This window comes from Pelobates fuscus, chromosome 12 (assembly GCF_036172605.1).
Source record: "Pelobates fuscus isolate aPelFus1 chromosome 12, aPelFus1.pri, whole genome shotgun sequence".
NCBI classification, from domain to species: domain Eukaryota; kingdom Metazoa; phylum Chordata; class Amphibia; order Anura; family Pelobatidae; genus Pelobates; species Pelobates fuscus.
The window spans coordinates 21,589,013-21,613,405 of NC_086328.1; the positions used below are offsets into that span (position 1 = coordinate 21,589,013).

General features: G+C 40.2%; 1 protein-coding gene across 1 annotated transcript in view; it reads right to left on the minus strand.

Annotated features, from left to right (window-relative positions):
* VPS35 (VPS35 retromer complex component) overlaps positions 1 to 24,393 on the minus strand; it is a 48,260-nt gene that overhangs the window by 6,703 nt on the left and 17,164 nt on the right. The window contains exons 8-14 of the mRNA XM_063438588.1: positions 24,071 to 24,180; positions 20,887 to 20,983; positions 17,672 to 17,820; positions 11,125 to 11,332; positions 9,874 to 10,029; positions 1,880 to 2,002; positions 496 to 675 (exon numbers count right to left, since the gene is read on the minus strand). Coding sequence (XP_063294658.1) covers positions 496 to 675; positions 1,880 to 2,002; positions 9,874 to 10,029; positions 11,125 to 11,332; positions 17,672 to 17,820; positions 20,887 to 20,983; positions 24,071 to 24,180 — 1,023 coding nt within the window. The remainder of the gene's footprint in view (positions 1 to 495; positions 676 to 1,879; positions 2,003 to 9,873; positions 10,030 to 11,124; positions 11,333 to 17,671; positions 17,821 to 20,886; positions 20,984 to 24,070; positions 24,181 to 24,393) is intronic.

Below are 24,393 nucleotides of genomic sequence, written 5' to 3' on the forward strand. Positions count from 1 at the left end.
AAAAGTCCTTGAGTCTCACTGCCTTTCGAGTGGGTGCAACAGTCTCTGATCTATTTATCTGCTCACTGTTTCTCCCCGTGTACTTTGATAAAGGTCAGTACCAGAGATGGATCTAACGCATCAACGAGATAACATTAAGTGAGAAATTCTTATATAATTTCACAGTTATCTATTTTATTCACATCAAAGAACCCCATATAAAATAAATCCATTCAGCAGAGTGGGTGTTTTGTGTAGCGGGGCTGACTAAGTGCAGATTTCACATGGATCACCTTTACGGAAAAGTAATAAGATGAAGGGCATGATCTCATGTAAACATGTTGTCCTCCTAACCAGCCTCAGTATCCACCTATGAATCTGACAAGATGATAAAAGAAAGCCTTGTTTCGTGGCAGACCAATTTTCAGTCTACACTGTTCTATAATTGAAAAAGTGAATGGCAAGGTCATCATCAGACGTGACAGAGAGATAAATTGTCAGAGGTTAAATTCTTACCTGAGACATAAATTCATAGGCCACAGTCTCGTGGTTTTCGAATCCAATTTCACCAGCTGCCAAAGCCCCTTGGAGGAACAGCCTCAGTGGTAATTCGGCCAATTCCGCTTTAATTAATGCACTGATCGTCTGGTGTGCAAAGGAGAAGATCTTCTGACATTTCTTTTCCCATTTATCATCCTGAACGCCATCAAACCACAAACAAAACAAAAAAAAAAAAAAAAGAGAAGAAAAGATAACAAAATTAATTCCGTTGTTTATATAGATGCCTGTGAGCTATTGTGGATAATTGGAGATTGCTGTAGAATATTATTAGGTTGGTCTATAATTTGCATTTCCAATGTCAATTCTTCACAATTCTCAGTCTAATGAGAGAACCGGACTGTTTAACAAGCTTCTGTGCTGCATGAAATTCATTTTGGGTGCCTCAGACTGGGTCCTTGACATTATAAAGAATGCAGCAGCATTGAGCGTACTCCGCGAGAGGAATTGCCTATAACCACCAGATGATTCCATTACAGAGAAACACTTGTCAGTATACAAAATATCTACACAGTGAAGCAATTTGTGGGTTATTTCGCTGAAGATTCTTAGCTTTTAGAGTTGCTTGCAATTATAACAAACAAACAAACATTATTCAAATTCAATAAAACTATTTATTATTAAACTACTTCATTCAAATATCACAACATCATTTAACAAGTCTCGATGAGATTTCTGAATTACTTTCATAAGTTATTTGCTGCATATCTGCAATATGATAATTAACCACAACAAAACTAAGAATACACTATGAGGGACATTATGGTGACTGTATTTTAATGTGAAATATGTTCAAAGTTTTAAAAACGAAGCAATCAGCAGGGATGCTATTGGTTTAAGCTGTGAGGCAATCAGCAGGAACAGTCAATTGGTTTCCAAAGTAACCGTTTCAGCTGTGGACCAAACAGCATGAGTACTGCAGTGGTTTCCGTGGTAACTGTATCAGTTGTGGCGCAATCAGTGGGAAGATTCCATTGGTTTCCACGGTGACTGCTCAGCTCTATTATAGTTTGATATAAGATTGTGCTTTATACAATCTAACTGCCTTTTATGCAATTTCTCATTGTGGCCTTTACATTGTAAACTCCAGCAGGCTAGGGGATCTTTTTCCTCTGGTTTCATGGTTTCCTAATATATTTACCAATTTGGATAACGCACTCTCCTGGGTGCAATCGGGCGTGAGGTTGGCCAATCCTTACAATGTGATTTGCAAGAAAGTAATGATGGTCCAGGCACTCATGTTCAATCCAGTGGGCAGACTTATTGATGAAAAATCAAAACAAAGTTTCGGCCCTCAACAAGGCCTTTGTCAATACATACATACAGTTTAAAATGAACTTACCACTTTGGAATTCTCCTTATATCGGAAAGCAAGTTGGTACGCTGCAAATACGAGGGGCGGCAACGTATATCGAATCCTCTGATTACCACCTGCCCCAAAATGTTTCCTTGCTGTGTTGAGGATCTATACGGGCAATTTAAAAACATTATGATCAGTCACTTTCGACCAATATATATATTATATATATATATATATATATATATATATATATATATATATAAATAAAGCACTTAGCAGCATGTTACAACTGTGACTGCTTAACCCCTTAAGAACCAAGTGATATGCAAATACCTTTATAGGATAACATTAGTACATTGGTCCTTAAAAGGTTTAGGACAAAGAGGTTTGAGGTATGGAGTGAAGAGTGATGGTTTAAAGGCACTGGCAATGTGGTCACATAGTGCAGCTAGCAGATTGCTTCATTCTGTGAACATGTTTTCGAATGTCTAGTGGAAGCACTATATGACCACACAGCAAATCCAATAAAAAACCCAGCCTTGCTTTTGTATCGGACACAACTGCACTTGGTTTGATTTAGGCATAATACCTACATTTACAAAAAAAAATAGTCTCACTCCCATCACTCCTGGGCATCAGCCCCAATACATACAGTAAAAACCAAAGAAAAAGTTACCTGCGCTCTCTCCTTAATCCCTATGTATATTTAAACAAATGGAGGTCATTTAGTTACTCCAATGGCCATTGGAGGGAATGCCCGCCTGCCAACGTCAAGGCAAACCCCCTCAGGTGGGTTCCTACACTGACCTTTCACCTTGCTTCCTTGAGCCTCTGGCAAAGATATCTCTAATGAGACAGATAGGGGTATTCAGTGTAGGAACCCACCTGAGGGGGTCTGCCTTTGACGTTGGCAGACGGGCATTCCCTCCAATGGCCATTGGAGTAACTAAATTACCTCTATTTGTTTAAATATACATAGGGATTAAGGAGAGAGCGCAGGTAACTTTTTCTTTGTTTTTTATAATACCTACATTCTCTAGAATTTAACTGCAGAGAAAGAATTGGACTACCTAGGTGATTCAAAAACCCCTTGCTAATGCAGTGTAGTCAGTGGTACCACAATTCCGCCCACAATTAAATGGGCAGGCTGGGCACCATAACCACTAAAATTCTGTGTAGTAGTAATGGAGCTGCCCTCCAGTTGGTGTCAAACAGTTTGACAAAAAACTGGGCTCTTGTGGGAACACTTATTCTGCCTGTTCTTCTATTGCAGAACCTTCACTGCGATGCCTTCCAACATGAACATAAATGATAGCTTAAGATGCTGGCCTAACCAGTGTATGCGGGTGGTATGGGAATAGGGGGTAGTGAGGCCCATAGACTTCTGGCACCATAACTACTACAAGGAGTTGTTGTCTTTATGTGATAAACTACAATCGTGATTTGAGCAGTACATAACTAATCTGGGGCCCACTACTATAATTAGTCGCTTTTCAACTTACAATTTTACTAAATTGGTTTATTTAAAGGCAATACACTTGGAAAGAAGCGAAAAAAAATATTGCTAATTTAATTTTATTTAACTAGATTTTATGGAGGTCAACTTCAATAAAAAAAAAAGCAAGTCACAGAACAGTGTAAAACAAAGCAGAGAGTTGTCAGAGCTGCCAATTATATTTTGTTCATTTGTACCTCTAGCCATACATTTGCAATGTTCTCACTGAGAACTAACATCACGATACACTGCAAATCACCTAATGAAACAGCTCGCGGTATCTGCTCCGCAGCAGACTAATCAATGCTGTTAAAGCACTAGCCTGTCTATGAAGTCACATCTACTATCTAAGCAATGCAGTGACTCTTTGGTGATCAGCAAGCTGTGCACACGGAGGTGTGTGCGCTAATGAACGCGGCAGAGATCTCGCTCAACATGATGTCTGCTCGCGAAAGAAGAGGGACAGTAACACACCGGCACCATTTAATGGGCAGCATTAGCCGAAGGCCTCTTCACGAACACACTGACAAATTTAATTTATGTATTTTTAATTTCAACCCTTAGTTATTGATTGTTTTTCCAAGACACAGTGTACTGAAAAACCTTCCCATTCTTTAACGGCAGCATGTGCCTGGCGTCTTACACGTGCATGAATAAGCTATGCTTTTTTCTTTTTTTTAAATTAATTTATTTTTTTGACTTGTATAGTTGCTACTTGTTAGTTTTCAAAATATTTCGATATATATTTAAAATGTTTGTAACACTACCAATGTTGTGTGGCTTTGTACGATTGGAAACTATGTGCAACGGAGCTGAATTTTTTTTAATTTTTTGTACCTATGTAATGATAAAGGAAAAAATAAAGATATAATAACTATGTGCAACTGAGCTGAATTTTGTTTTATTTTTTGTACCTATGTAATGATAAAGGAAAAAATAAATTAATTAAATAAATAAATAACATTGGTAGTGTTACAAACATTTTAAATATATATCGAAATATTTTGAAAACTAACAAGTAGCAACTATACAAGTCAAAAAAATAAATTAATTTAAAAAAAAAAAGAAAAGAAAAAAGCATAGCTTATTCATGCACGTGTAAGACGCCAGGCACATGCTGCCGTTAAAGAATGGGAAGATTTTTCAGTACACTGTGTCTTGGAAAAACAATCAATAACTAAGGGTTGAAATTAAAAATACATAAATATATCTTTATTTTTTCCTTTATCATTACATAGGTACAAAAAATTAAAAAAAATTCAGCTCCGTTGCACATAGTTTCCAATTGTACAAAGCCACACAACATTGGTAGTGTTACAAACATTTTAAATATATATCGAAATATTTTGAAAACTAACAAGTAGCAACTATACAAGTCAAAAAAATAAATTAATTTAAAAAAAAAAAAAAAAGAGAAAAATAAAATCAAAAAAACAGTCATCGAAAGTCCCCAGCCAATCTCAACCCTTTTCTGTTCGCCTTCTTTACTTCTCTATTACGGATCAGATTTCTTATTGCGTTATCCCATTTATCCCATAAGTCAGAGGTTTTGTCTGGTTTCGTCCTTTATCCATTGTTAATTGGTATAACAATTGAGCAGTTATTTGAGATAGAATAAAATCCTTTTCTCTTTTCCAGTTTCTAGCGACTATTTCCACCGCAATCAAGCATTGGGTTAGCTACGCTCCCCTACACATCCTGCCTTAGCTGCGTAATTCCGCACCTCAGCCACTGATTGCACACAGGCCGGAATGGAGTAAATATAACTCCTTAGTTCTGTTCATCGGACGCTGTGTTCCTGGCTACTAAATGGTACTTTAATGGTTCAGTGCTGCGTGTGTCCAAGGCTATGAGAGCTCTGCATAGTAGACATGTAAAGGGAAGGAGTTATACTTTTGATCAGCATTTCAGAAGCCAATTGTAAAATGAAATGGCAGTTATAATAGCAAATTGTTTGCCTCCCTGCTATATTTTTCTTTACAGCTGTCCCTGTGCCGCCTGTCAGCTAACATTGAAGGTCTGCGGAGAGGAAAGGAAAGAGGAGACACATGAGTGGTAGACGCACAGCAGGATGAACTACCAGAACTAGAGAACCTATGGCTTCCTGTCAGTAGAAGCGATGGGAGAGCAGCAGCGGCTTCGTATCTGTGATTGTGTGTCTGTGTCCGGAGGGGAAACGGGAGGAGGAAATCTGTTCTTGTACTTGGCTACTGGCATTTCCGTTTGCAGTGTTATGGGACTAATTGCGAGCTACGCATGGAATACATGAATCATTAACTTCATGCTGATTGGTCATCAACCAGCGTCTAAAAATGGAAGCTGGTTGACGGTTTAGCCGGATATCTCTGGCAAGTTGCCAAGTGCAGCTTGTCAAAGAAAAAAGGGGAAACAAAACATGTTCATACACCATTTGCAATAAATTTTTAAAAAAAAGGAAAGATAAAATGTTACATTTTAACCTGTAACGTTAAGGGCATTATTTTTTCTATCAATTATATAATCTATGTCTTAGAACAGAGGGAAAGGGCTGGCTTGTGGACCAAGGATGTCACATGCCAGATATCGGACACCCATTTTCAAGAAAACGCGAAGCAACACAACCCTTATAGCTCAATGTAGTCATACTCCAGTTTGATATAAACTAGGTGTCTTCCCTGCCCTACGTGCCTCCTCCATCTCAGCCACATGGATAATTTTTAATTAACACCTCTACATTAACAAAGTCAATTTCAACCAACCTGGACAGCAAAGATTGTCTGACAGCACTGACCTAACCTGCTCCTAACACTCTCAGCCAGCCAACACGATCAAGGTTGGATGAAATTGACACTGGTAATGTGTTAATTGGTAAAGTGTTAATTCCACATTATCAATGCAGATAAAGATGGTGTGTTCCCTGGGTACTGAGAAAAGCCACAGAGTTATATGCTTGGTGGTTTGACATTGAACCAAGTAACAGTGCCAGGACACTGACTATACGCACCATAACCACTACAGGGAGCTGTACTTGTAATGTGGCTTAGAGTGCTACACCAAGTCTACAGAAAAACTGTACTAACTGATTTTTATGAAGCCTTGAGCACTCAGATTTTCCTTTTGACGATGGAATCAAAGCAAAAATAAAAACTACACACAAGCAAACAGACTTTCGGTGCTTCTTTAGAAATATAAGATACGGATTGCGATAAATCTCTCCAAAATAAATACAGCACATACAGCACAGCTGTAAAACAGGCATATAATGAAGACTTAACTGATACAAATTATCACAAAATTGTATTTGTTAATGTATTTATCCAACATCATGAATTAAGTAGCCTTCATTGTTATGAAGAGATCAATGCGATACTGATCTCCCTCATGGCTACAGAAAATATGCGTGGTCAACAGACTCAATCAGTTAAGATGTAAAACTAGAAGTGGATACTAAACGCGCCACCCCTCCTAAAACATACACTTCTAGAACCATAACTGTAGTCGTTTCTAATACAGCTCTGAATACCTGGGAATCATTTGAATGAGATCAGTATCTCCACTTACAATGTCGACAGTGTATGAACAACTCAAAACAATTATTGAACGAGGAAATTTAGCATTAATAAGTGGCCCTTAATCATACTTGTGGTTCTCAGAATGGATTATTAATTAGCACTTGGGAAACATTGAATGATTTAGAGATTTGTACCATCAGTGATACATACAGCTTTAATTACAAACAGAGGATAGGCCTATCCAGTTAGACAAGAGGAGGAGATGAAAAGAGTCCTGTAACTTTACTGAATATTATTAGATTTTTTTGTAGAACATGTAATTATAGAACCCTGTTGCCCCATTACCGGGGAGCGAGGTAAGGGTTCTACTGCCATCAGTACTACTATAGCAGATTGTAGTGATTATAATGCTTGGGGTAACCTTTTAATAAATGCTGACTAACAATGAATTTTATATTCGTGCCAAGGGCAGGTATGCTAGAGAGGTGGGTAAATGAATATTATCCAGAGGGTTAAAGAACTATGCATTTTGATAAACAAGCCAAATAGATGTCTAGCAGAAACAGCGACATGCGTGGCTATGTATAAGCTGATTCTTACAACCCACTGAGCAGTATCTCTGTATAAAACCAATTTGGGAAGAAAACACACAAAGCTGGGCTTGAATGAAGATAAGATAAATTATCTGCCAAACAAATTGTATTGTTTTTACGCTCCATATATCAGCAGATCTGAATCACCATTGGCTGTGTCGGATATGTTAAAATGCTCTGATCAATAATCAAGTTATGGTTGAGTTGAAGAGCTTATGAGATTACAGCCAAATGCACTAGAAACATGATATAAATTATTCCTATATTGCGGTTATAACACTGTATGTAAAGAGGGTATTACATTACACAGATCAGACACAACATTAAAACCATTGACAGGTAAAGTAAATACCATTGATTATATCATTACAATGGCACCTGTCAAGGGGTGGGATATATTAAAGGACCACTCTAGTGCCAGGAAAACATACTCGTTTTCCTGGCACTAGAGTGCCCTGAGGGTGCCCCCACCCTCAGGGACCCCCTCCCGCCCGGCTCTGGAAAGGGGAAAGGGGTAAAAACTTACCTTTTTCCAGCGCTGGGCGGAGAGATCTCCTCCTGCTCTCCTCCTCCGATCCGCCTCTTCTCCTCCCCGTCGGCTGAATGCGCACGCGCGGCAAGAGCTGCGCGCGCATTCAGCCGGTCACATAGGAAAGCATTCATAATGCTTTCCTATGGACGCTGGCGTGCTCTCACTGTGAAAATCACAGTGAGAAGCACGCAAGCGCCTCTAGCGGCTGTCAATAAGACAGCCACTAGAGGACATAGGGGGAAGGCTTAACCCATTCATAAACATAGCAGTTTCTCTGAAACTGCTATGTTTATGAAAAAATGGGTTAACCCTAGAAGGACCTGGCACCCAGACCACCTCATTAAGCTGAAGTGGTCTGGGTGCCTAGAGTGGTCCTTTAAAGTGGCACTGTCATGCCTAACTTTCCTTTCTTTAATCACTTCCTCTTCTCTCCCTCTGTCAGGATCTGTTCTTCATTTCTTTCTATCTGATCTAGTTTTCTTTAAAACATAAGACAAAGTAGGGACTACTTTGTCTTATGGAGGTTTCCTACGCTTGACCAGCTTTGACCCACTTCTCGTGGTCAAAGGAATTTCCCCACAATTCTCACCTGATCTCGCGGTGCTTCCTTTCACTATTCCCCAGCGTCCTGTCATAAAGATAGGACGCCGGCGTAACTACCGAATTCCATCCTAGCAGATGGAACAGTTTGTTAATTCGTCTTAGAATGGCATTCAGTAGTTTCTGTTTGTATCGGAATTTCATTTGAATGAATGAAACTCCGATCCTATTCCTGCCGCGGCTGCATCTTGCAACCACTTAGTAAATAGCTCCCTAATTCTCACGGTATCAGGGAGCTATCTACCAAAAGGCTAAAAGAGCTAAATTGGTCTTTCAGCCAAATGTAGTAATACTAAGTAAAAATTACTTGGTATTAGTAATGAATCTGCCCCTACTCGCTATTCTGTGAGTAGGGGCATGTCTACTAAACAGGCTGCTCTTTGTTGTAAAAAAGACCCCCTCACGCCTCTAATAAAGTGCCACTTAATGGGGGCACCTATAACAATTAACAGGGGGGGGGGGGGGGAATGACACATAGTGTTTCCTCGCAGCCACCACCCATGAGCGGCGGGTGAGGGCCCCAAGAAAAAAAAGGGGGTGGGAGAAACTATTGTCCCGTCCTGTGCCCCACCCATTAGCGACAGGTGGGGACCCTAGTAATAATGGGGGGGGAGAACCTATTGTCTTTCCCCCAGCCCCAACCCATGAGCAGCGCGTGGGGGCCCTAGTGACAATGGGGGGGACAAAGGCTCTCCCCCCCGGCTCCCACCCATGATCAGCGGGTGGGGGCCCTAAAATGGGGGGGGGGGGACCTATTGTCCTCCCCCTGGCCCCCATGATTGGTGGGTGGGGGCCCTAAGATAAAACAGGGAGGGGGGGACCTATCCAACCAGAGTGCTCTGAGTAAATTTAAATAGAACCCTGTTTTATCTTAGGGCCCCCACCCGCCGCTAGTGGGGGCCGGGGGAGGACAATACGGCCCCTCGTCATTGTCATTTAGGATCCCCACCCTCGCTATACAATAAATCCCAACTAAAACTATTGTGCTTCTTTAAACAGCTTTTTTAAGTGGCTCATGACCATGTGAGTTTTCCTAATAGTAGCATTGTATTTATTGTATCGCTACGTTATTACCCTATGTACTTTTTACTTTTGTTTTTAGGTCAACAAGAAAGTTCTATGCTATTATAAAAGGGTAAAGTTTTATATAGAGGGCTCTCACTACCCACCCTTTTTTTGTATTCTGATTATGAATTGTTACCATTTATTTTTCGGCTTTGAAAACTGAATGTAGAATTGGGTATTTTGAAAATACTTAAGATTTAGTACAGATGATCAGAAAGTACATGTTTCTCAGAAGACTTCAATACAAGTAGACAACATACCAAGTACTGTTGATCAGGGTCATCCGATCGCAAGAGGTGGATAAACCTTCCAACCAGGCTCTGCTCGTCAGCAAAGTCCTCTGGGTCTGGGTCCTCTGCAGGCTGGTCAGGCTGGTCCTGGATCAGTGTTGATACCAAATTCATGATGGCATCCACCTTAAAAGCACAGAAGAAATAATGGTCAAGATAAGAATTCCTAGATGCTAGGGAGGGTAAACTGGTAGAAAAACTATTCCAATATTACAAAACACAGATTTGATGTAAAGGGACTTAAAGGACTACTATAGAAGTTTTCCTGGCACTATAGGGTCTTTGGGTCCCCCCACCCTCAGGGTGCACTCTCGCCGGGCTGAAGGGGTTAAACTCTTACCTTTCTCCAGCGCCAGGCTCCCTCGGCACTGGGGAACTCTCCTCCCTCTTCCGACGTCAGCTTCGAATGCGCATGCGGGGCAAGAGCCTCACGCGCATTCAATCAGTCCATAGGAAAGCATTTCTCAATGCTGTCCTATGGACGTCAGCGTCTTCTCACTGTGATTTCCACAGTGAGAAGCGCGGAAGCGCCTCTAGCGGCTGTCAATGAGAGCCATTAGAGGCTGAATTAATGCTAATGTAAACATAGCAGTTTCTCTGAAACTGCTATGTCTACAGCTGCCGGGTTAACTCTAGATGGACCTGGGACCCAGATCACTTAATTGAGCTGAAGTGGTCTGGGTGCCTATAGTGGTCCTTTAAAAATGTGAGCGATCTCAGTTTAACTCTATGCATCTGACTGAATAATGTCAAAACGCTCTCACCGTACAGAATCCAGCTAACAGAATCCACTATATTTCAAACGAATTGTATATAGATTAAAAGGGATCTGCAAATGTGGCTGGTCTGTAGATTTCACCCACCCAAAGTCAAAATTCTTGAGCTGTGATGCTGCTCCTACAAATGTGAGTCTAATATACTGCAGTCTGCCCAGATTGCTTTATTGTCACTTAGAATTACATAATTAAGTGCTTTCTGTGCAATATACGGAGTTGTGTTCTTTCTTTTCCCCTCAACTAGTTGCAAGTTAAAAGCACCAAAATGACCAAGTGTACTGCATATATTTCAAAGGATCAGGTGCGTCCCTTAGATTTTAAGAAGGAGGTCAGTCTTAAGATCTGGAATCAGAGTGGACCCATAAAATACACCCTAAGCAACAAATGAAGTATTGCAAACCAATTAAAATTCACATATGCAAATTTATGGAGCTAGGACCTTTACCTGCTCTTGAGTGCCAATCTCTGTATTGTACTCAAGGCCACTAGTCAGTACATAGCAACTCATACTCTTCCTGGACTCATAGTCAAAGTACTCAAACAAAGGATGGAAATGCTTCAGCTTCAACACAGTCAGGATATTGTTATAAGTATCGACAGGGATCTTCAAGAGTCTGGTCAGTTCCTTGGATACAGCGCTACTGGTGGCAATGCTGAAATAGACAGACAATTTAATGAGTCGTCAATTTGTTACACTCAGTTATGCATTGAATTAAACCGGCGTAACCTCTCTGTATAGAGATCGAACTAATTACAACACATGTAATTAGCCTCTGTGCAGAGAAAAGTGAAGGACGTGTATTGATTGAGATAGAACTACTTTATAAGAACCAATATTGCAACCCCATGTGATCAGAATTCAATACAACACTGCTTTGTTCTCGTTTCAAAAAAAAAAAATCTCTGCAACTCCTTAAATAAATATATAGGACAAATACAAGTGACAGCTATTACCCCGGTATATACATCAGCAAAGGTATACAAAAAGTGAATTGCAAATACAGTGCCTAACGAGGGGAAATTACAATTAATAATGAACATTGTATTTTAAATATATTTTAGACTTCATATAAGATTTAATAAATGTTTATATGTTTATTATCAACATGTGATTAGACTGTATTTTTTGCGCTACCTTTTTCAGTGTTACTTAATAATGAACAAAACTCTGAAAATGGCCAACAACCTCTCTCAGTGAAGTATTGATCGGTTTCATTTAAAATGTATAAAAATTAACCAATGATGCCAACTTTGATACAGACACATTGCCAACAGAAGTAATATGTTTTTAACGGAATTCCATGAAAAATAACTGAATTCTATATTAGATGCAGCTGATTTGCCCATTATGACCAGTGGCCTCTAATATTTGTCCCCTTGTATAACCTGATGTATGTTCTATTCTCAATACTCCTAGCACGCCATGTGTATCCATAACCTAGACTCTACTCTCAAGAACCTTTGAAACTAGAGAATAATTAAACAAGTAATACGATCAGCTTGGGGGATGTTTTAAATGTCCTCATCCAGGTGGCTTGAAGATAAAACAAGACTTTGATTAAACAATCATAACAAAGAACATCATTAAAAAATTTGTATATATATATATATATATATATATTAGGCAAGACCAAAAACCAGCTGATTTAGGCTGAAGGGAATCTTTAAAATACTTTTCTATTCCTTAACGGAAATGGGTGAAGAGAAATAAACCCTGGTCCCACAAAATTCCTTTATCCCGTCTATTACTCATTAGTCCTCCCACCATAAAAACCCTTATAAAAGAAAGCAAGGCTTATTGTCTAGACAATTCTCTTTACACTATATGGTTTTGGTATAGATTGCATCATGGGTGGAGAGAACGATTGAGGAACCTGAAGTTATTTATAAGCTGGGGAACAGAGTTTTGGCCACTTCGGTACAAGCTTTTGCATGTAGCTATTAAAGAACAGAATAACTGTTGTTCTGTGAAGCCATGCGAAAAGGACAGGTGACTTCACGTCTTAATGAATAAACATTGCACATATAAAATGGTGCGCTTAACCACCAGCTGCAGTATTTGGCACAGAGCGGAAAATATCGTCCGTCATCTGAAGACATCTCAGAAAAGCAATGTTTGTAATTATAGCAGATTGTTGTGATTACCATTTAGAGTCCCAGCAAATCCCCTCTTATTATTCCAGAATAAAGCAGAATTACAAATTCTACTTATAACCAAATGAGTCAGTCGATGATTCTCTTTTGGCATTTAAAACAGTAAGCTATATGGAGTGGGTTGGGGGTGGCCTAGTCAAACAACGAGTAGGAGGGACTGGCACTCCAAAATGAATGTCTGGGTGTACGTTAACATAGCTTCCTTGGTACGGACCCCCGAAACCTAGAAACAAAGTAAAAAAAGCCGCCACTCTAGACTTCTGGTACTAGGAAAAATGTATCCCACTAAAATTTCGACCTGTGATGGTCTTTGTCAAGATTGACAAAGACCATCACAGGATAAAATATTCCCAGGACCACTTTGGAGGAATCTGAAGGAACAGTGCCGTTTCTGTGGCAACCTTGGATGAAGCTTAATTCCCTGATCATAAAAATATTTAAAGGACCACTCTAGGCACCCAGACCACTTCAGCTTAATGAAGTGGTTTGGGTGCCAGGTCCCTCTAGGATTAACCCATTTTTTCATAAACATAGCAGTTTCAGAGAAACTGCTATGTTTGTGAATGGGTTAAGCCTTCCCCTATTTCCTCTAGTGGCTGTCTCATTGACAGCCGCTAGAGGCGCTTGCGTGATTCTCACTGTGAAAATCACAGTGAGAGCACGCAAGCGTCCATAGGAAAGCATTGATAATGCTTTCCTATGTGACCGGCTGAATGCGCGCGCAGCTCTTGCCGCGCGTGCGCATTCAGCCGACGGGGAAGAGAAGAGGAGGATCGGAGGAGGAGAGCTCTCCGCCCACCGCTGGAAAAAGGTAAGTTTTAAACACTTTCCCCTTTCCAGAGCAGGGCGGGAGGGGGTCCCTGAGGGTGGGGGCACCCTCAGGGCACTCTAGTGCCAGGAAAACGAGTATGTTTTCCTGGCACTAGAGTGGTCCTTTAACATAAAATCAGGAGAGGATACTCTGCCAGCTCGATGTTCTCATTATTTTCTGTTTGTGAGTCAAGTTGCTCAATGCAGAGTATCATGTGAGATTTAAAATTAGCATCGTATGCCAGGCGGTACCAGACAAGCTATATGTTCCATTCAAATTCCCAAAAATAAAATAAAATTACAATCCTTTATATAGCTCCAACATTTTCTGCAGTGCTGTACAACATGTAAAACAAGAGAGAGGAGAGGATATCTTAAAGGGACACTCCAGTGCCAGGAAACCAAACCGTTTTCCTGGCACTGCAGGTGCCCTCTACCTCCCACCACCCATCCCATGTTGCTGAAGGGGTGAAAACCCCTTCAGTGACTTACCTGAGACCCCCGCCAAGGTCCCAATGCGGTGGTTTCAGTTCTGCCCACGGTCCCGCCCGCGGACGTCATCCGGCGGGGGAGACCAATCGCGCATGTGCGATAATGCCGTGCGCCCGCATTAGACCACTCCATAGGAAAGCATTAAAAATGCTTTCAGTGCTTTCCTATGGGGAATTGAGCGACGCTGGAGGTCCTCACACATCGTGAGGATGTCCAGCGGCGCTCTAGCACAGAAAACCTGTGCTAGAAATCAGGAAGTGTCCTCTAGTGGCTGTCTAGGAGACAGCCACTAGAGGAGGAGTTAACCCTGCAAGGTAATTATTGCAGTTTATGAAAAATGCAATATTTACAGCTGCAGGGTTAAGGGTAGTGGGAGTTGGCACCCAGACTACTCCAATGGGCAGAAGTGGTCTGGGTGCCTGGAGTGTCCCTTTAAGCAGGTATATTAAGAGCGAGAAACCGAGTGCCAGAGGCACCCAGATATCGATTCTCAAAAATTGCCAAAGATTTACACACATGAAGACTAGTTACTCAGCTTAAGGAATTAGAAATATAAATAACAATATCTTTATTCGACACTATACGTTAGACTATACAAAAAACATGGGACTAAATAAGTGACACAAAAAACGTGCTAGTGGCTTAAAAAGAAAGAAAGACTATGTAGCCTGTCTAGTGCATCCAAAAAAATGGCTACTGTGGACGTTTCTAAATAGAGAGCAGCTCAAATAGCTAATTGGATACACTTTAAAAAGTATCTTTAGAAATGTAGCTACTGGTATAAATATGTTACAAACAGGTCATTGTCTATACCAGATCTTGCAGTCTCAATTAAAGTAGCTAAATTAGGTATAATGATAGGAGCAGGTAGCAATAGAGATAGACGGATAAGGTAAGGAAATTCCTACCAAGTGTAGTGACCCAGGGGGAGGGAAATAAGGGTCAACAGTATTTTCCCCTCCCTACCTAAGGACTTAAAGGACCACTATAGTGCCAGGAAAACATACTCGTTTTCCTGGCACTATAGGGTCTCTAGGTCCACCCAACCCGCGGGGAACTCTCCTCCTCTTTTTTGCCGTCATCGGCTGAATGCGCAAGCACGCATTCAGCCAGTCCATAGGAAATCATTCTCAATGCTTTCCTATGGACGCTGGCATCTTCTCACTGTGAAAATCAGTTCGGAAGCGCCTCTAGCGGCTGTCAATGAGACAGCCACTAGAGGCTGGATTAACCCATAGGTAAACATAGCAGTTTCTCTGAAACTGCTATGTTTACAGCAGAAAGGGTTAATCCTAGATGGACCTGGCACCCAGACCACTTCATTGAGCTGAAGTGGTCTGGGTGCCAACAGTGGTCCTTTAAGGGTTCAGTGCTTGAAAGCTGGAAATTAAGGGTTGAGGGTTTTAAAAGAAACACCTTTTTGGCTAACCCTTTAATACAGCTTAACCCCTTAAGGACACATCACATGTGTGACATGTCATGATTCCCTTTTATTTCAGAAGTTTGGTCCTTAAGGGGTTAAAGACAGGTTACATGGTCTTTCTTCCTTTTTAAGCCAAGACAAACAATTTCAACAAAACACATTTGACGTACAGGAACAGTAGGTGAAGAGGGCCCTGTCCAAACGATTATTTTCAAGTAACCCATGGAATGATTATTTTAGAAATGATCACGGAAAGCAAAACAGAATACAACTAAATCACACACTGTCATGTTCCCTAGACAGTGTGCTAGTGCGGAGAATATTTATTGGTGAAGATGACAATCTTCCAACATTAGATATTGATTCTGAACAACAATCGTTCTGAAACGTTAGACAACAATTCAGCGATAAGTGTATCCAACTGCTCCCAGGAAAAATGGTTACCTAAGCAACTGGTGCTGAAAGCATCCTTAGAGCTTGTATGATGTCAAACCACTACAGGACAATTAGAGAATGCATTCTGAATTTAAACAGAACAGAATGTGTGTATATATATATTTTGGATTCGCTTAATGAATTGCAAATATCCGTAAGAGGGAACATTGAAAAGTAAACACACACAGAATTCTTTGACTATTACTGAATGGGAAATTGGAAGTACTTCCCTCCAAAAGGACAAAATGAATTCTTCCTACCACATCTAAATTCCATAACAGTAATAATCAGAGACAGACAGCTGCAATCACAGCAAAGCTACGGGAAAACATGCACAATACAGACAGACAGACAGACAGACAAGCAATTCATTCAATAATGTCTAATCCTTTCATAGCGTTCTATGATAGAGGCGGTTTTGCATTAGCAGTTAGCTTCATTCATGAAAACTATTCATCAATTCGTTCGCATCTTTCAATGTATGAAACTGCTAGTAAGCACTTAAAGGGACACTATAGTCACCTGAACAACTTTAGCTTAATGAAGCAGTTTTGGTGTATAGAACATGCCCCTGCAGCCTCACTGCTCAATCCTCTGCCATTTAGGAGTTAAATCCCTTTGCTTATGAACCCTAGTCACACCTCCTTGCATGTGACTTGCACAGCCTTCCATAAACACTTCCTGTAAAGAGAGCCCTATTTAGGCTTTCTTTATTGCAAGTTCTGTTTAATTAAGATTTTCTTATCCCCTGCTATGTTAATAGCTTGCTAGACCCTGCAAGAGCCTCCTGTATGTGATTAAAGTTCAATTTAGAGATTGAGATACAATTATTTAAGGTAAATTACATCTGTTTGAAAGTGAAACCAGTTTTTTTTCATACAGGCTCTGTCAATCATAGCCAGGGGAGGTGTGGCTAGGGCTGCATAAACAGAAACAAAGTGATTTAACTCCTAAATGACAGTGAATTGAGCAGTGAAATTGCAGGGGAATGATCTATACACTGAAACTGCTTTATTTAGCTAAAGTAATTTAGGTGACTATACTGTTCCTTCACTTCACTGGCCACTCCTCAGATAGCTGTTAGAAATCCTTCCTGGGTCATGGCTGCCTAAAATGCATCCAAACATTCACTATCTCCTCCCTCTGCATGCAGACACTGAACTTTCCTCATAGAGATTCATTGATTCAATTCATCTCTATGAGGAGATGCTGATTGGCCAGGGCTGTGTTTGAATCATGCTGGCTCTGCCCCTGATCTGCCTCTTTGTCAGTCTCAGCCAATCCAATGGGGACGCACTGTGATTGGATCAGGCTACCACTTCTGATGATGTCAGCAGACTGCTTGTTTTTATTTCTAGGCAAACAGCATGCAGATCTACAGCTTCTGGCTTGAATACAGTAAGATTTTGCTATATTTACGGAGGCATGAGTGGCCCAGGGGGGCTGGATGCTGGTTTTAACACTATAGGGTCAGGAATACATGTTTGTGTTCCTGACCCTATAGTGATCCTTTAACTCATCCTCCAGACATTTTTGGTAACATACAAAGCAAAATCTCCTATAAACAGTATAGATACAATAAATATTGCTTTGTTGAAACTTAAAGAAACACCAATTAAAAATATATATATACATATTTTTTCATGGCAGACAGACATACAATCACTTTGATACTCACTGTTCGAGGTTGAGCTTATTAAAAATTTCCACTGTTGTCTCAAGTACTTTATCGACATAGTCTACGCGGTCAGGATAGCACTTCATGGCCAAGTTGATGAGAGACACTTGTAAAGAAACCACATCTTCGGAAGGCATGTCCTGCCTTGACTGTGCACCAAAAAAGGAAAGAAACACAAGAACGAGATTGTTGGTTAGTGTTCACAATAGAGGATACAGCAACGAGGAGGACACACAGTTTATACAGTTCTGTTGATCAGTGGTACCCAGTACAGCTCTCCAGTAATTATAGAACTACATTTCCTATGTCGCTTAAGCAGCCAAAGGCAAAAAACTTTTAGTTTAAGATGATAGCTGAACATTATGAGACTTGTAAACAAACCAAAAACAGAACGCAAGAGAATAGGGAGAACAGACAAGAACTCAAGTTGGTTGTCCTTCGGTGGGTCCCCGCTCAGTTCTAAAGCTGGTTTTAGCTCATCTTGTGACGCTACAGAGAGAACTTCCACCACTGCATATCAGACTGATCACAACCAAAAGGGCAGTCTAGATCCAAAATCCGGGCTGGCTCCCTCTGCACGAGAGATGCATCAATTCCCCACCCCCGAGGATCACTTCAGCCTTGTCGGGACTCGTCAGTAAGATATAGCTGATACCCCTCTAGGCACACTGAGTAAGGGGTCCACACCTGGGTAACCATCGTCTCGCATTGTTATATCTCTCATGCAGAGGGAGCCAGCCTGCTTTTCAGATCTAGACCACATTTTGTGTGGAATCAATCTAAAATGCAATGGTTTAGGTCCTCACTGTAATGGCACAAGATGAGCTAAAATCAGCTTAAGAAAGGACCCACCGAAGGGCAAGCTATTTGAGCTGTTGTCTGTTCTCAGTATTATCTTGTGCCCTGTTTTTAGTTTGCTTTAACCAATATAAATGGGTAATCTAGATGTGGACCTCTTGCGCACGTTGGCTAAAGAGGAATCAGTTTTACCTCACTGACGAGGCTTGACAAGGCTGACGCAATAATCAGGGGTTGCTATCTCTCTCGTACAGAAGGAGCTGGCCAGCATTTTGAATCTGGACTGTCCTTTTTAAATTTACCCCATTTTTAGAGTGAAACAACTGATCTTTAACCCGTTAAGGACACACGACATGTGTGACATGTCATGATTCCCTTTTATTCCAGAAGTTTGGTCCTTAAGGGATTAAATTGACCAAAAAGTGATCCATTTCACTTTTTTTTCCTGCCATAAATTTGGCGGTCTCGTTTGAAATCTAGATCTGTGAAAAATTGTGAAATTTAGGTGAAGAAACGTTGATATTTTTCAAAACAATTTTAAAAACTATTTAATAACTGCATATAGATTATAGACCAAAAATGAAAAGGACTTTTTCAAAACAGTTTGATAAATCTCTCAGTCGAACAGTCTAAGCACAAAAGTATGTTTAGCCTTAAGAAGCAGTTTTGGCATTCTCCCCGCTTAATTCTCTGCTATTTTGGAGTTAAACCACTTTACTTATTGTTTTTGACTCACACAGTTTTCCTACACACTTCCTGAAAAAGTTGTCGAAGGTTTTAGCTTCCTTACTGCACAGTGTGTTTAAGTTAGAATTTCTTATTTCCTTTTCTGTTAATGGCCTGCTAGAGTCTACACCAGCCTCCAGCATGTGATTAAAGTTCAATAAACAGAAAAGGGGATAAGAACTTCTAAAGTAAACACACCATGCAGTAAAATTAAGAAAATGACAGTATGTTCTACATGGAGGCTGTGCGCGTTATAGCCAGCTAGGGATGCATTAAAAAAAAAAAAAAGTTTTTCACAGGAACCGTTTAAGTACCATAACGAAAACGATTTAGTAATGGTTTTACATCTTACCTGGGAACCACTCAACCTCGAGGAGAGTTGGATCTTCCGGGTAGGAGCCTCCAATACCTATCCTGATCGAAGCCCTGTATAGGCTCTTTGCCTATTCCTGCTTTATAGATTTATTTTTTTAATTTTACTTTAGCGACCTTTAGACTGGGTAAACATATTCAACAGCAACCAACCAAAGAAAGAGGAATATTTATATTGGCAATTATGATGGCTTTGTCAGTGACTAACAATCTCTCTAACAATAGTAAACAGAACATCGGATAAATGAAAAGGTCGCAACGTGCACTGCATCATCAGTGCCTAAAACGTGATTAGAAATAATGCAGGGAATGCAAGGTGTCTGAATGATAACTCGCGTTCATCATGCATGCTCTACCCCATGGCCTTCCAGAATTCTGAGTGCTACTTTTTGTTTTCAAATAAATCAATGTTAAAGGGACACTATAGGCACCCATACCACTTCATCTCATGTGCATTAAGTTTCCTCTTGCGATAGTGTCTGAGACAAAGCCAGCACAGAGGGACCATGGAGCTGGAATCAGTTAAGTGTTTAAAGGGTTTTTAACCCTTTTAATGCCACAGGAGCAGGGGGACGCTCTAGTATTATGAAAAAGGTTTTGTATTCCTAACACATTAGTGTTCCTTTAAATATTATTTTATTATTTTTTTCATTATTTTTATTGAAATAAACACTCCACTACCCAAATTTACAAATAAAAAGTACTGTTAAGCAGATATGTCCCAAATGAAAACATGCATGCTTTTTTTTGTATGCAGCCTTTGTAAACCCGTCCCTTCTAACCAGCACCAAGACTTTCCCTGGCTGTCTAATCACAGACTTCCCAATGCAGCTCAACGAGAAGTCTTTGTAAGGCAGGTGCTCTGAGCAATTGCTGCCTCTAAAGTTTAGCTTCAATGAATTGAACACACCAGAAAGTAACAGGATCAGTTGTCTGATTGACAGCCAGGGGTTGCACCATGGTTAATATATAAAAGTGCCAATTTCTATTGAAATGTAAGCGGGTACACTCTTCACACTTAAAGCACTTCAGCAAGCTTTAGCGTTCTGGACTGTTCCTTTAAAACTGCCATGAATCTTAATACACAACTGCTTTCATATAAAACTCTCACAATTATATGACAAAAAGCAAATAAAATGTTTGATCCATTCCTACAAAGCAATGCAATGTGTACACCTTCCGTGCCAAGTGCTATCCATAGAAACATTAACTAACCCAACTTAGGTATCACACAAAGTCGTAAAATAGGAGGACAGTAAGGAAATCATTCTATGGCACCGGCCATTTAAGACTAATCCCCACTCCCTGAGTAATCTTACCTGTATGACTGTGGCCACCTGCTGGGAGAAAATATCAAATAGCTTGATATCTGCTGGTATCCCAGGTCCATCTTCCCGATGTGCAAACAGGGCAAGTCTGAGGACACAGGAAGGAAGTTTATTAAATAGAGCAGGAGCCTTAGGACATACATACTATAACAAACAGGGCTGATATATATATGGAGAATGCAGGCTTGTTACTAAACATATGCTAGTTATAGAAATAAAAACAATACAAATCTCCATAAATGCCAAAAAATAGCAGATACTGGCCCCAAAACTGTGTGAGCTGTGTCTCTACATAGTCTGTAATCTAACAATCTTAATGGCAGTTTGGATGATTGGACGTCAATGAGGATTAAAAAGGAATGAACTTTGTAGAAACTAAATAAGAAATGTGGCTACAAGAGTCATATTGGCTTGATTGATAATTAGCAGATTGTAGAAGCCAGAAAATGTTGGACAGTTTGACTTTTCAAAGCAGCATCAGGCAACAGAATCCCAAACAGACCATTGCCCAAATTGCAGGTTCATTGCTCACAAAAAAAGGCTCTAAATTTGATGAGTCAAAGGGGACAGACTTAAATATTGGCAGAATGCGTCACAGATGGACAAACTGCATTGGTAACGAGGAAGGAGCAGTCACAGGTCGAGTCGAGTCACACCGTCATGGAGAGACAAGTTACTCTCAGAATACTTAAATGCTGAATGTCACCAAAGCCCAACTTCAAATATCAACAAATTAATTAGTACCTCTGCAACCCAGTCTCAATAAAACATGCTCGTTGTGAGTTTAACGAAGCTGGATCTATATCCAAGGCTAACGTACAAAGACACAGAACCTGGAATAGGCAGCAGAAAACATAATATGCCAGTCTATCATCTACAACGTACCAGATATAGCTATGAAGAGAGCCCAAAGCACAATATTGATCCACCACATGTGCTGCCAATGTTTAACCCTGGCAGCGAATCAATAAATGGTACGGGCAGCCATCTAATGGAAGCAATTATATCAGAGGAATTGGCTAAAGGAGAAGGATTATCAGGTCATTTTACGGCATCTGGTAATCCATTGATCGCTTGCAGATGTTCCTAGAATTCAGGATAACAACGTTCAAGCTCAGGATTTAAATTGTTCTGAAAGCAGAACGATGCCTCAATTTCTAATATACCATCTGGACTAATACATGGTTAGATTTTTCTGCTATTTGGTCGACTCCATGTATAGGAGTACAAGGACTTCATTATCTTCAGTCGCCTAAAGCATTGTTTGTAATGCATTGCACCCAGCATTTAGAATGTAAGAAAAACCAGCTATATTTGGAGACGAGCACGTTTTGTAAACACTACAGTCTTCTGATCACAAGCCTGTTATCATGTGAGTTAACAAGCAACAAAAACCTCCTCCCACAGCCAGATCAAGCGTTTAGAGAGTCAGCAACGGTCTAAAGTTACTCCCAGAAAATAACTGTCAATAGATTGCTTTCTGCCTTTCCAGGGATATAATGGTCACTTTCTTTGGAGAAGGCAAAATCAAAAAATGTTTTTTTTTTCCCATTCAAAGATTGAAATAAGCACATACGGTACAGAGCACAGCGCAACACATACTTAAATAAAAATAAATCTCTCTACTCTGAATACCCATGTTTGTTTGTTAGAAAGTAACATTTCTTTGCGGCCCCTAAACAAATAGTACAATACCAATGTACAAACTGAAAAACTTTTAAAAAAAGGTCAGAAGGTAGATACGGCTGCTGTTAAACTACAACTCCCATTATACTCAGCAGGCTTAAGCTCCTCCTCCTTCTAGTAGCTTAGAGAATAACATTATTCCAACCTACAAGGTAAAACAAATTGCTTCATTACATTCCCACTTAGATCTAAATTATGCCATGTGATGATTTTTCCTCTCAAACAGAAAAGTTGGGGTGTTCAAACCAGTATAAGTGTTGTCGTATAGGACGGAGAAAGAGTATGCAAAAACAGAGGTCTATGAATGGAAGGCTGTGCTTGCAAAGATAATTTTGCCAAGTGTTTCATCGCTGTCGTTTAAAGGGTTAAATCGTAGAAAAATGGTGCTTAATAGACTATAGAACCAACAGAAAACGTACATGTTTTTCCCCAGGGATCAACCATGTGTAAGCCTGCTGTGAACCTGCCATATGGGAGTAGGAGTTGGGCTACGATACAATGGTTGGAATTTTTATACGTAGACAATTCTAAGTTCCCGCGGGCAGCAAAGTACAAACAAGCAGTTACAAGCTTGGATTACTTATGTAAGGCAAGGCTCAGCTGTCTAACCTTTGTCTTGGAGGAGTGTAAGAAGGAAAACAAAAACACAGAACAAAGCTGGAGCATTTAAAATGCAGTTACAAAGGAGACGTCAATGGAGCTTTTGAACAACCATTGACCCCTTCCATGCAAGGTTAGCCATCTCAATAGAACAGGCAGACACCAACCTACACAAATTTACAGAGAATTAGAGCAGCCCTTTATGAAATACCGATGCTGAGTGCGTTGGAATTTCATTAAAATTGCAACTTAATCCAAAGAAACCCTAAGACACAGTAAAGAGTTGTGCCTTATGGGCAAGCCTGAGGTTGACAGAAGTTTATAAAAAAATTAAATTAAAAAAAGGCAGAGCTCCACTTTCAACTTTTGTCCAATCCCAGCAGACGTCACAAGTGACAGAGGTCGGATCTCTTTATGTAATGTATGTGGCTCTTGTGGTCTCGTGGGAACCTCATCCAATTCCTGTCCGGCTCCTCTTCTACCTGGGTCTCCTTAGGAAAACTTCCCCTAGCACGGCGTCCGGCAAACAAGACGCTAGAACACCGGCATCAGTAAATCCGTTCCTATATCAATCTATTAAACTGCAGACACTGAATAATAAACCCCTTTGTGAAGTAAAACCAGTAAATTCCATCGCTAGGAAAATATTCCTAGAGCATGAGAAGCAGGACAGAGATAAAAGTTCCCAATTTACTATCATCCCTAGCTCACATAGAAGCGCCATAAATAGCAGTAACTGGAGCTTAGTATGACAGCAGGGTTTCACGGGACTAAAGAAATGGATAAATATCTGCTGTAATTCTCATGGATAACATAAACACATAAAGTACAGTTACACAGATTGATTGAAGCAATAAAAAGTCTCCAGTCACGACGGGAATCTTCTTACCGGTCTATTAAGGCTATAATTATGTTTTTCACGTTCACATTTTGGTGGAGTTCAGCACAGGCTCTGAGGAATGGATTTAGGGTCTGAAGGTGAAATTCATCTGGAAAGACCTGGAAAAAAAATTAAAACATTATACATAGGAATAATTACTTAACGGCAATATACTTTACCAAGTATAGTTTCCGACACGACAGGGACGTAGAAAGCACGATGTAACCATGGTGGAGAAACCAAAAGCCAACAATACCCGATGTCATCTCACTCAACCCAACAGTCCAACTTCTTCTAACTAAGCAATTGATTGGGTAATTTGCTTAAATAAT